Below are 11,915 nucleotides of genomic sequence, written 5' to 3'. Positions count from 1 at the left end.
CAGTCACAGTCCATGTCACTCACAGCCCAGGAGAGGGACACCCTCTGAGATGGACCCACAGTCACAGTCCGTGTCACTCACAGCCCAGGAGAGGGACACCCTCTGACATGGACCCGCAGTCACAGTCCCTGCAGGGCCCTCCCGTGGCCGGACACCTGCCATTCAGGTCGGTTCAGGGCCCAGTGCTTGTGTGTTGCCCGGGGCACGTAACCTTCTCTGGGGTTGAGTTTGAACAAGCGTCACTTTCACTCACTATTTGCTCAGGAATCTTAGGCTTTCCATTAATTAACTAATTTATTTTAGGAACTTAGAGATAAACACTGTTTCAGAGAGTAGAACCCTTTGCTACCACACTGTTATTCCGTGTTTATCTGCTTTCTTCCCCAGGCGTTCTAGGCAGCTCGTCTGAGGTATATTTCAGAGGGAGGTGTGTGGTAGATGGCTGAAGTTCACGATACACGTGTTTTGTAAGATAGTTACTTATTGCTGTTAGATTTTAAGGTTTTGAACAATGTAAACTGGGTTCTTTCCCTCCCTCCCTTCCTGCCTTCCTTTTTCACTTTCTTTTTAAATATTATCCTGACCTTAATCCTTTAAATGTCTAGCGCACTAGTATTCCACACAGAAATGTAACGCGGTGAATCAGTGACTAACCTGGGTGATAACCGGGCCTCCTTGTTTTCCAGCCAGCTGGCCATTTACCAAACTACCCGGTTAATCCGTGCCCTGATGCCTTCCATAAGCATTTGCTGAGTGCCCCCTATGTGTCAGGCACACCCTGCCCTTGGAAATACAGGAAGAAATCAGATCCAGTCCTGTTCTCAAGGGGCTGATGTCTAAAAGAGAGGGAGAAGCAGAAGGTGGTGGTGAAGTGCGGCACAGGTGATAATAGAAATATTCGGTTTGGTGAAGAAAAAGGACGGTGTGACCCCTTCCTGGGGCCTGGGGGACCCAGAGAGGGAGAGGTTCTGCGCTGGTCCTGGTGGCGCATGCTGGTGGGTTTTGGAACCAAAGCGAGAGTGCTGGACTTGGCCGCTGTGCAGGCACCGTGCACGTGGAGAGGAGGGGAAGGGGAGCCGGAGGGAGTAGGCTGTGCTCACTGGCACCAAGAGCCCACACCCACCCTGTTCTAAACCCAGGACAGGGCTCCCTCTGCTCGGGGGGCCTCTGGGCAGGCAGATTCCTCCCTTCCTCCTGAGATTTGCCCAATATTCTGAGCAGCTCACTGAAACACACGAGTAAACACTCCTGCAAAATGACCTTGTTTATAACTTCCCTGCGACAGTCACACAGATTTCTGCTTGTTTGCAGGGGGTGGTGAGAGGCACACAGGTGTTGTGTCTGTGACCCTTCTCTTTCTGCAGCTGGTGGCTCAGCCTAGAGTCCCACCCTGTTGCGTGAACCGCTTCTGAGCCAACTGCTGCTCTGTGCCCGGGGAACTCTGATCTCACCCTTTCCAGAAGAGATCCGAGCGGGAAGGGGAGGCAGGGCTCAGGTGCATGTGCTGGCATGGCCTCTGTAAGGTGAGGCGCTTGGGCCAGGTGACCCCCAAGGGTTGCATCCAGCTGTAAGGTTTAGGGTTATAGCAGGCTTTGGTACGTTTCCTTGAATACAAATTGTTGGCAAATTGTTTTATTCAGGGGTCCCCAGTTTCCTTTCTTTGTAAAGATTCATCCATATGGCAAAGGTGGATAAAGTGCACCATGATCGGGAAATGAAGGATTATGGACCAGCTAAGGGAGGCAAGAAGAAGAAGGATCCTAATGCCCCTAAAGGACTGTCTGGCTTCTTCCTGCTCTCAGAATTCTGCCCCAAGAACAAATCCACAAACCCTGGCATCTCTGTTGGAGACGTGGCGAAAAAGCTGGGTGAGATGTGGCATAACCTAAATGACAGCGAAAAGCAGCCTTCCATCACTAAGGCGGCAAGGCTGAAGGAGAAGTATGAGAAGGATGTTCCTGATGATAAGTCGAAAGGAAAGTTTGATGGTGCAGAGGGTCCTGCTAAAGTTGCCCAGAAAAATGTGGAAGAGGAAGATGAAGAAGACGAGGAGGAAGAGGAGGAGGAGGAGGAGGAGGAGGAGGATGAATAAAAAAACTGTTTATCTGTCAAAAAAAATAAAAAGGAGCTGGGCGGCACAGCAGCAGGTGAGCAGCGGGTGAGTGAGCAGAGCTGCCTCTGTTTGTAGCCGCCACCCATTGCTGACGTGACCACCTGAGACCCGCCTCCCGTCAGAGCAGCGTGGCATTAGATTCTCACGGAGCACCAACCCTTGGAGAACCGCACATTCGAGGATCTAGCTCCTTATGAGAATCTAATGCCTGATGATCTGCACTGTCTCCCATCGCCCCCAGATGGGAACGTCTAGTTGCAGGAGCACAGGCTCAGGCTTCCCACCGATTCTATGTGATGGTGAGTTTTATAGTTATTTCACTATATATCAGAACGTAACAATAATAACAGAAATAAAGTGCACGATACATGGAATGCACTTGAATCATCCTGAAACTACCCCTCACCACCCCCTGTCCATGGAAACCCAGTCAACATGACACTGGTCCTGGGTGCCACAAAGGTCGGGGATCACTGTTTTTATTAATAAAATTCTGAAACAATTCTCAGGTTAAAGGATTTGTGTGCCCATCAGGATAACACTTCATAATCAAAGCTTAGAGGTGGTTTAAGCCCCCAGATACCCACAGTTAGGCTCTTTCCCTTTACCTGAGAGCCAGCGTGTGTCACAAACACCAGACGGCTGAAACCGTCAGTGAGGCGCGACTCCGTCCAGACCCTGCCAGGGACTGGGTCACGACCACCAAGCTGCTGGGGGCTGGGGGCTTCTGCTGGGGACGGCTGCAGGTTCTCAGGCTTCCTGTAAGGTACGCTGCACTCAGGACTCGAGGTGCTGTCCAGGCAGAGCACTGTTCCAGAAGTGGGTCCAGGCAGTGGCAGGAAGAGAATGGGCAAAGCGGCATGGGTGATTTTGGGGTAGTGCCCTTTGAAGTTAAGATCACACATAATGCATTTCTTCATAGATGTCCCATTTCTCAGGACAATGTTTTCTTTTTTTTTGAGATGGGGTCTTGCTCTGTCATGCAGGCTGGAATGCAGTGGCAGAGACAGTTCACTGCAGACATGACCTCTTGGGCAGAAGCCGTACTCCCACCTCAGCCTCCCAAGTAGCTGGTCTGCAGGTGTGCACCACCATGCCTGCCTAGTTTTTGTATTTTTTTGTAGAGGCAGAGTCTTGCTGTGTTGCCCAGGACGGTCTTGAACTCCCGGGCTCAAACGATTCTCCTGCCTTGGCCTCCCAAAGTGCCGGGATTGCAGGTAGGAGCCACCATGGCTGGCCAGGACAGTTTTTGAAAGTATCTGACTCAACTCTGGCCAATAAGTGTGTGAGTGGTTGTGTGTGTGAATAAATATATGTGCGTGTGTGTGTGTGCACATGCGTGCGTGCGTGCGTACATGTGTGTACACTATGTGGCACGTGTGTGGCATGTGTATGTGTGCACGTGTGTGGCGTGTTCATGTGTGCTATTGGGTTGGGCTGATTTAGCTTCATGTTCTCTTCCTTTGTGTTGTTATTAGGAAAATAATTTCTTCTCAGAAGAGCTTCAGAAAGTCACATGGACAAGCTGATGGATGTTAAAGTACCTCGTAAGTGGCACCGCCGCCGTCACAGGAAGGGCCTGTGCTAGACATCCTTGTGATTTGTGTGATATTCTGGTCCTGGGAGATTGGGTGAGGCTCAGGATCTCAGGTGCATAGGGTGGGGTCCTCTTGAGGGGCACCTGGAGCTGCCTCAGCTCCTGTTTGTGAGGCCAAGTGAGATCCGTAAAAACGCGTTTCTGCTGACATGTGGCGATGGCATCACGCTTGCTGCCCCCATAGTTACGCGCAGGGAGCTTGTCTTCTGTCATCACCACCTCTCACGCCCGCATTCTCACACTGGGAACAGCTGAATAAATCCGCAGCTAAGTAGGACCACTACAAATCCTGTCGGTAGTGAGCGCTTTTGGGTGGATGATTCTAAAAACTCTATTCTCCAAATAGCTTTTCTGCTGGAGTTTGCAGATTTGAGTGATAGACAATGGAGAATTTATTTTTAGTTTTAGTTTTTAGTTCAAATCTTCACTGCACCAAATAGCTGTCAGCCGGCCCTCTGTGGAAGACGGGATTAAAACGCAGGTCCTTGTTCAAGCAAGAGGCAGAATCCTATTTAAATGGTTAAAGAGTAAGCACAGCATGAGCGCTCCTTCATCATTGTTAAGCCCAGCTTTGTCCTCGTTACTGAAGAGAAGACACCTTCATTTTTGCTGTGTGAAACCAAGGAATCAAGTGGTTGGTCAAATTAAGGAGAGGCCATCCATCCATCTATCCGTCTGCCTGGGAGACTGCTGGGGACCGAAGCAGTGGGGCTAGGCACTGGTTACCAAAAACAAACTTTATTGCCAATTATGGGATCACAGACACCTGAAAACCCTGGCTTCGGGAAGTCAGCCGAGAAACACTTACCTCGGGTGTTTCAGTGAATTTAAGGACAATAATAAAATTGAGGCAAAGGGGAAATATTCATTTGCGCTTATGTGAAATCTCTTTCTGAGTGATCTAAGGAATCAGTCACCTGCAGGTGCTCTGTGTGTGTCTGTGTGAGAATCATCATGAGGACAGTTAGGACCGTTCTCAAAGCTTTGCAGGGTTTTTTCCCAGTTTTTTCTAAATTTTTTTTTTTTTACTTTTGTGGCTTGTTAGGAAGGGGCCCTGGTGGAGGCTCAGGCTGCCCTTCAAGGCCCCAGCTCGACCTGCACTTTCCTTCCTCTTCTCCACAGAGGAACTCATCCATGCTCTGAGCCACAGGCCTTCCATGTGACGGAGGTCACACGTGTGCATAGCACAAACACATACGTTCTTACGCATCTGTGTAAAATGCACGCTACCGACAATTGTTATGGGGGTCCTTCTGCTCCGTGAAGTTGTAGGCAGCACTGAGTGAGTGACCTGGAGCCACTGCTCCCAGGGGAAACACGAGGTCAGGCTCCTGAAGCCTCTGACCACAACAGTTTCATCTGCCAGTCAGTGTATGGCTTTGTTTACTGTGTGTTTCTGTGTGAAGATGCTTCATTTAATGTTTATTGTTGGTCCATTAGCATTGAGCTCAGGGTAGCAGCACTGCGGCTTGTGTTGAGCGAAGGTTCTCCAGACACACGCTTTCTCTACACCAGGCAGTGTTCTGGGACATTTGAAACAGTGACGTTTGCAGTGGCATGAAACAGCTGGTGAGAGGACACTTGTTTGGAGTCTGACAGCTGAGAGGAGGCACGTGCCACCCTGCATGGCCTCGGCCTGGAGTGAGGGTGTGAGGGGAGGCACGTGCCACCCTGTGTGGCCTCGGCCTGGAGAGAGGGCGTGAGATGAGGTGCGTGTTACCCTGCGTAGCCTTGGCCTGGAGTGAGGGCGTGAGATGAGGCACGTGTCACCCTGCGTGGCCTCAATCTGTAGTGAGGGCGTGAGATGAGGCACATGTCACCCTGCATGGCCTCCGCCTGTAGTGAGAGCGTGAGATGAGGTGTGTGTCACCCTGCGTGGCCTCGGCCTGTAGTGAGAGCGTGAGATGAGGTGTGAGTCACTCTGCGTGGCCTTGGCCTGGAGTGAGAGCGTGAGATGAGGCACGTGTCACCCTGCGTGGCCTCGGCCTCTAGTGAGGGCATGAGATGAGGTGCGTGTTACCCTGCGTGGCCTTGGCCTGGAGTGAGGGCGTCAGATGAGGCACGTGTCACCCTGCGTGGCCTCAATCTGTAGTGAGGGCGTGAGATGAGGCACATGTCACCCTGTGTGGCCTCGGCCTGTAGTGAGAGTGTGAGATGAGGCACGTGTCACCCTGCGTGGCCTCGGCCTGCAGTGAGAGCGTGAGATGAGGTGTGTGTCACCCTGCATGGCCTCGGCCTGGAGTGAGAGCATCGGTGACTCATTTTCTGCTGCTCCTTGCATGTCTGCCACTGACTGCAAAATTGCCGCAAGTATTGATTTTGGGGTTCCAGATAAATTTTAGAGAGTGGGCAGATTTGCAAATAAAAGTCATGGATACTGAGCATTGACCAGATCCGATTATATGTGGGAAGTTCCTGAAAGGTAGGTGAGGTCAAATGTCGTTTCTGTATGTAGGGAGACGCTAGGTGCCCGTGTCGGCAAAGGCCAGATGGGAAGCGAGCTCACCCAGTGTGAAAGGCACCCCAAACCTGAATGTGCTTCTTTCAGAGGTTGGCAGCACCGAGGATTTTGCTTCTGAACATTGCAGTTCTCTTCCTTCCCTGTCTTTGCAAAGCCACTTCCACCCGCTGTGTTGGGGGCAGTGATGCCACCTACACAAGGAGAAATACTCATTTCTGATCCAAGCAAGTCTCCCTGGATGTTTACCAACATCCTTCTCGCTGCACTGACTCAGTGAAAAACTGACCCTGCCTGGATGCTTCTGCACTTCCTCAAGGTCGGTTGTCAACTAATATTTTACAGCCAAGGAATCGGGAAGAAACACACATAACTGTTAGTATCTGTGGGTTGGACTGCGCTCCGTGTCTGTTGGGCTGCAAGTCTGAAGCAGGAGCACGGGGCAGCGGGGCGGGGGGCAGGGGGACGCGGGGCAGCGGGGCACGGGGCAGCGGGGCGCGGGGCAGCGGGGCCCGGGTCAGTGGCGCACACCCTGTTGGCTCACACCCCTGCTGGTGACACGGTAGATTTTTCTGTTGGTTTGTCGTTTTTTATTATTGGCATTAGCATTGCTCTCCAAGACAAGGCATGTACAGGAGGAAAGCGTCCTGGCGTCATTGGCAGTGCATTAATTTTGAGAACCCAGCTCCGCAGCTCTGAGCACAGCCATTGCATTTTGCCTGCACTCCATCAAGGGTTTGTCTTTTGCCTCCCTGAGCAATTGGGTAACTCTAATATTGACCTTAACTGAAGTCCTTTGTTTTCACCCTAACAGCCCGAAGCATTAAAAATGCATGTTTACTTAATTTGTCCTGGCGTGCAGTGTAATTACAAGCAGTTTGTTTTCTCTGTTGTAAAATATGGTCTGGAGAAGGAATAAAGTAATGTGGAAATTAACATTGTGATGTACTGTGTGGTGGAATAACACTAAAAACACTTAGCAGTGTTAGTACTGGAGGTGCTATTTGTGTTGTGTGCAAGAGCCATAAAGAATTAAATGCCTCCTTCTAAACTATATTTGCATGATTTTCAAGTGCAGTAAAATTAATCTGGTCTGCCTCTAAGAATAAGCAACACAGCAACAACCAGAGCGGAGACCCACGGTGCCGACTGGCGCTCCTGGAAGTGGAAGGTCTGCTTCCGGGTTTGGGCAGCCGCACTTCGGTTTAATGGGATGAACTGCAGGACGCAGTTCTTGGCGGTGTCCCACAGGCAGCTGAGGGGCTTGTGTGTCCACGCTTGGGTCCCTGGGACTCCAGCCGCGGCGTCCTTTGGGCCAGTCTGGACTGCGTGTGTCCCGTCGGAAATGTGATTGGCAGTGCCAAGCTTTGCGTCTTCGTCTTCCGGCCGTCCCATCGCCTTCGATCCCGTGGGCTGGAAAGGTCTCACCTCCTTGGCAGAGCTGGCTGCTTCTCTGTCTTATTCTTGCTGCAAAACGTTTTGTGATGCTCCGTATGAAGGATACTGTATAAATAATAAATTGCCCTGTATCATTTACCCAACTTTAAATGATCACAGAAAGAAACTTAAGAAGCCTCTTAAAATACAGTGAACTGACTCCCCTGTTCACCTGTGGGGCACTCCAGGACATGGTCCACTCTCCGGAGGGTCTGGGCACGTGTGGAAAGCCACGCTTTTGTGTTGAGGCCACACTTCCACTACATGCTTCCTCTCCAGCTCGATGTGTTAGTTTTAAACAGCCCGAGGGATCCAGTGGATCACTTCTTCCTTGCTGTCTGCTCTTCAGCGGCTGACCTACCTGAAAGTGGCCTTATTCAGGGAGTGTAGCTTCTAACTCGGCTGCTTTGAACGTGGGCGTCAGGGGCATCTGGGGCTTCTGGACCGGCATTTGCTGTGAGAGGACAGAGGAGGAGGCTCCTGGGTCCGTCACACCCTCAGACTCTCCTGCGCAGAGGGCGGACCTTGCAGATCCCCACGGGAGAGCCCACCCCCCAAGGAGAACGGCCTCCTTTGTGCCAGAAAGAGCACACCCACTCTCCTCTCTCCTCGAGTTGCGGCCCGCGCCATCTGACTCCTTAGGACGGCGGGACGACTGCATGGAAGGAGGATGCCTGGCAAACACATCCCCCCACCGGCCCTCGCTGCTGGGAGAGTGTCCCATCTTCATCATGGTTGTGTTCTGTCTGCCGTGCAGCGACCCTGGCTGTGGCCACCTGGCTCCCCTCTCAGCACAGGAGACACGTGCGTTTCATCCTCAGTGCTCCGTCTCCTCTGCTGAGGTGCGGAGCCTCCGACACCTCCTTGAATGTGTGTGTGCCACTGTGTTGGCCCCACGAGGGCCTCGGCAAACATTCCTGAGGCTGCCGCGGGACCAAGGGAGCCTTGGATGTTGTCATCACACGGCAGACCCTACCACATATTTATGTTTTGTTTTATTTTATTTTTTTTGAGACAGAGTCTCGCTCTGTCGCCCAGGCTGGAGTGCATTGGCACAATCTTGGATCATGTAAACTCTGCCTCCCTGGTTCAAGAGACTCTACTGCCTCAGCCTCCCAAGGAGCTGGGATTACAGGTGCCCACCGCCACACCCAGCTAAATTTTGTGTTTTTAGTAGAGACGGGTTTTGCTGTGTTGTCCAGGCTGGTCTCAAACTCCTGACCTCAGGTGATCTGCCCGCCTCGGCCTCCCAAAGTGCTGGGATTACAGGCATGAGCCACTGTGCCCAGCCCATAGCCTCACATTTAGTCACACGTTCCCACTAAGGGGGGGAAATCAGAGAGAAAAATGGAGTGAGGGAAGGAGGGAGAGGGGGTGAGTCTCATTCCATTTTTCCCACCCCAAGTTCCTTCTTGGAGGTCAATAAAAATGGATAAAATAGACTTTTTTTCTAACTTAACTCCTTTCTTCTTCCTGAGTGCTGGATGTATTTGATTTTGGAGTTGCAGAAAATGTGTCTGTTTTACGCTGGTGTTGGTGCTCAGCGATCTCAAGTGTTCTTGGTTCTGGGAAAAAACACGGTGTGGGAGCCGTGGCAAGGAGGGTGGGGCCAGGGCAGTGACACAGGGTTGGGGCTAAGTCGGTGTCAGGAGCCGTCCGCGTGGGGCCTTCCACACTAGCTCCGGGAGCCGGTGGCGTGCCCGTCTGCGTGGGGCCTTCCACACTAGCTCCCTCTCTGCTTCAAAAAGGACGGGGCCACGATGCAGTCTTGACACCATGGCAAGGGTACTGGCAAAATTTAAACAATCCCTTGTGCCTCTGCGTGGAGTCACAGAATTCGCAGAGCCGTGGTTTCACGCTTTGCTCCCTGATAATTATGAAAGTCTCTGGGAGAGGAGAAAAATATTTTCTGAAAAAATTTCAACAAATCTAGTCTTATCTTCACATAATGAATACACTACAGGAACAAATTCCCAGTGTAAAACGTAAGCGTGGGTTTTCTTAACCTTCCATATAATTTACAACTGTGCATCTATCACGTAATAAATGACAGACAGTGTTCGTAAAAGACCCCGCATAGCCCAGGCGGGAGCTGGCGGCCTGTAAAATACCAAGGGAGGCTTTCAGGTTAGTGCAATGTGAACATGCGCCTAACCGAAGCAGGCACTGTGGGTTGAGCGTCACGTTCGATTCATATAAATATTTCAAGCTTCTCTCTTTTGCCATGCTGGGTCGTTAGACACCTGCAGAGCGGCAGCATCCCTTTGACATCCTTGATAAACCACAACACAGGCCTCCGTGGAAATGGTTTTCACTTTAGTGATGGACTCGTAGGTATTTTACTCCAAAGCAGTCTCATTTCCGGGCCGGGCTCAGCGGCTCACACCTGTAACTGCAGTGTGTTGGGAGGCCGCGGTGGAAGACGGCTGGACCTCAGGAGTCGGAGATCACCTTGGGCAACACGGTGAAATCCATCTCTACAAAAACCATAAACGTTTCTGGTCATAGTGACGCACACCTGTGGTTCCAGCTACTTGGGGAGGCTGAGGCACGAGGATGACTTGAGCCCAGGAGGCGGAGGCTGGAGTGAGCCAAGATCACAGCACAGCCCTCCAGCCACTGCACTCCACCGGATCTGAGCAACAGATCCTCTCCCCCAAAAAATCATTTTCCTTTTTGCTTTAATTCACACCATAAATGTGTCATCTCCTCCTACCTGTGTCGGGTGGTGTTGCCACCTGACGCTCATCCCACGGCTGTGAGTGTGCTGTGGCAGTGTGGACACACAGCGTTCATGATTTCTGTAGCCTCTTTCCTGGGGAATGTGAATTCTTTTGGAAATGGTATTTGTGAGTATTGATCTCAGAGTCACTGTGCCTGGTGCTGGAAATATGGCCGGCTCCCAGGCAAGCATTTAACACACCGAGCAGCTCTGCCTAGGAGGCCTGTCAGTGGCACCAGCCGGAAGGATGCCCTGCGGTCCCTGTGCCCAGGGCAGGGCAGGGCCAGCTCTCCTCCGTCCGTGGTCAGTCGCACGGGAAACCACACCTGGGCAGCGCTTGTGGGAAACATGCTTGCGGAGCTCCTGGGAGCTGTAAGAGCCTCAGCGATGACGCGGGTCCATCCTGCCTCGGAGTCTGCCTGCCTTTATGGGCTCATGAGTTTCTGCGTCCTCAACTCCAGGCATTGGCTCTTCCTTTGCCTCTAGCCCAGTTTCAGAAAGGACTGTGTCTTGGCCCTTCTCAGTGGTAAAAAGGCACCCTCAGCCCCCCGTGCTCCTGTGTTCGAGTGATGGCGTGCTGCTCTGGCTGTGACCAGCTTTTCTCCTTTTCTTTTTAAATGACAGGACTATTGTTCAATACTTGTGGAATATGCAGTGAGTGTGATGGGAGCCACGTCCCACAAAGAAAACGTGGGGAGGTGAGGATGCCCCTGTGGACAGCCGTGGCCCCGAGTCTCCCCAACCGTCCCATTTCCGTCAGTGTTCCCTCCTGCTCACTCATTTACTGGTTCACACAGCCAGCACCCTGCCATCAAGATGGGCAGCCGTTTTTCGATGGTGGCATCAGGAGACAGTCTACCATTTGAGTAAAAGCCAGAGGCCTGAAGCTTCGGCTGAAATTGTGGTGGGAATTTGATCGTAGATCAGGCATGGGAGATGATTTGGGCTGTCCTCTGGAGGTTTTCTCTCTGTGTCTCTCTTCAAATCAAGTATTAACCTGTTTTCCTTCCAGGATAAAGGCCTGTGATGATGTTTCTGGGGCTGCATGGGACAGACTCCAGAGAAACCAGCAAATATACAGCACGAGGTTTTTGGACAGTTTCTAAAAACGTTTGAAATAGTATCAGATTTACACAAAGGTTGCAAACATCGTAAGACAGTTCCCACGTGCCCTTCCCAGCCTGTCTGGTGTCAGCATCTCGAAGGGCCATAGGATGATGGTGGAACTAAGAAATTAACACTGGCATCCTGCTCTCAACTGAGTGGCATGCTTCACTCAGATTTCAACCGTTTCCTAATAAGGTCCTTTTTCTGTTTCGAGATCCATCCTGGCACCTCCCGTCACATCTGCTCCTCACACCTCCGTCTTCTCCATGCCATGACCTCTCCTCACCCCTCCACCCTCTCCATGTTGTGGCCTCTCCTCACCCCTCCACCGTCTCCGTGCTGTGGCCTCTCCTCACCCCTCCACCGTCTCCATGTTGTGGCCTCTCCTCACCCCTCCACCCTCTCCATGTCGTGGCCTCTCCTCACCCCTCCACCCTCTCCACGTCGTGGCCTCTCCTCACCCCTCCACCCTCTCCACGTC

At 51.8% G+C, this 11,915-nt stretch overlaps 1 protein-coding gene across 1 annotated transcript; it reads left to right on the top strand.

Moving 5' to 3' along the window:
• Window positions 1-1,678: 1,678 nt before the first annotated feature.
• LOC108286631 (high mobility group protein B3-like) lies at window positions 1,679-2,118 on the top strand. The gene has a single exon (XM_037729941.1). It carries the CDS (start codon window positions 1,679-1,681, stop codon window positions 2,090-2,092), a length of 414 nt encoding a protein of 137 aa, XP_037585869.1. The 3' UTR covers window positions 2,093-2,118.
• The last annotated feature ends 9,797 nt before the right edge of the window (window positions 2,119-11,915 follow it).

Source organism: Cebus imitator, unplaced genomic scaffold (genome assembly GCF_001604975.1).
Source record: "Cebus imitator isolate Cc_AM_T3 unplaced genomic scaffold, Cebus_imitator-1.0 Scaffold324, whole genome shotgun sequence".
Lineage (NCBI taxonomy): Eukaryota > Metazoa > Chordata > Mammalia > Primates > Cebidae > Cebus > Cebus imitator.
The sequence above is the reverse complement of the archived record's forward strand: the minus strand, read 5'-3'. Positions and strand labels throughout refer to the sequence as shown.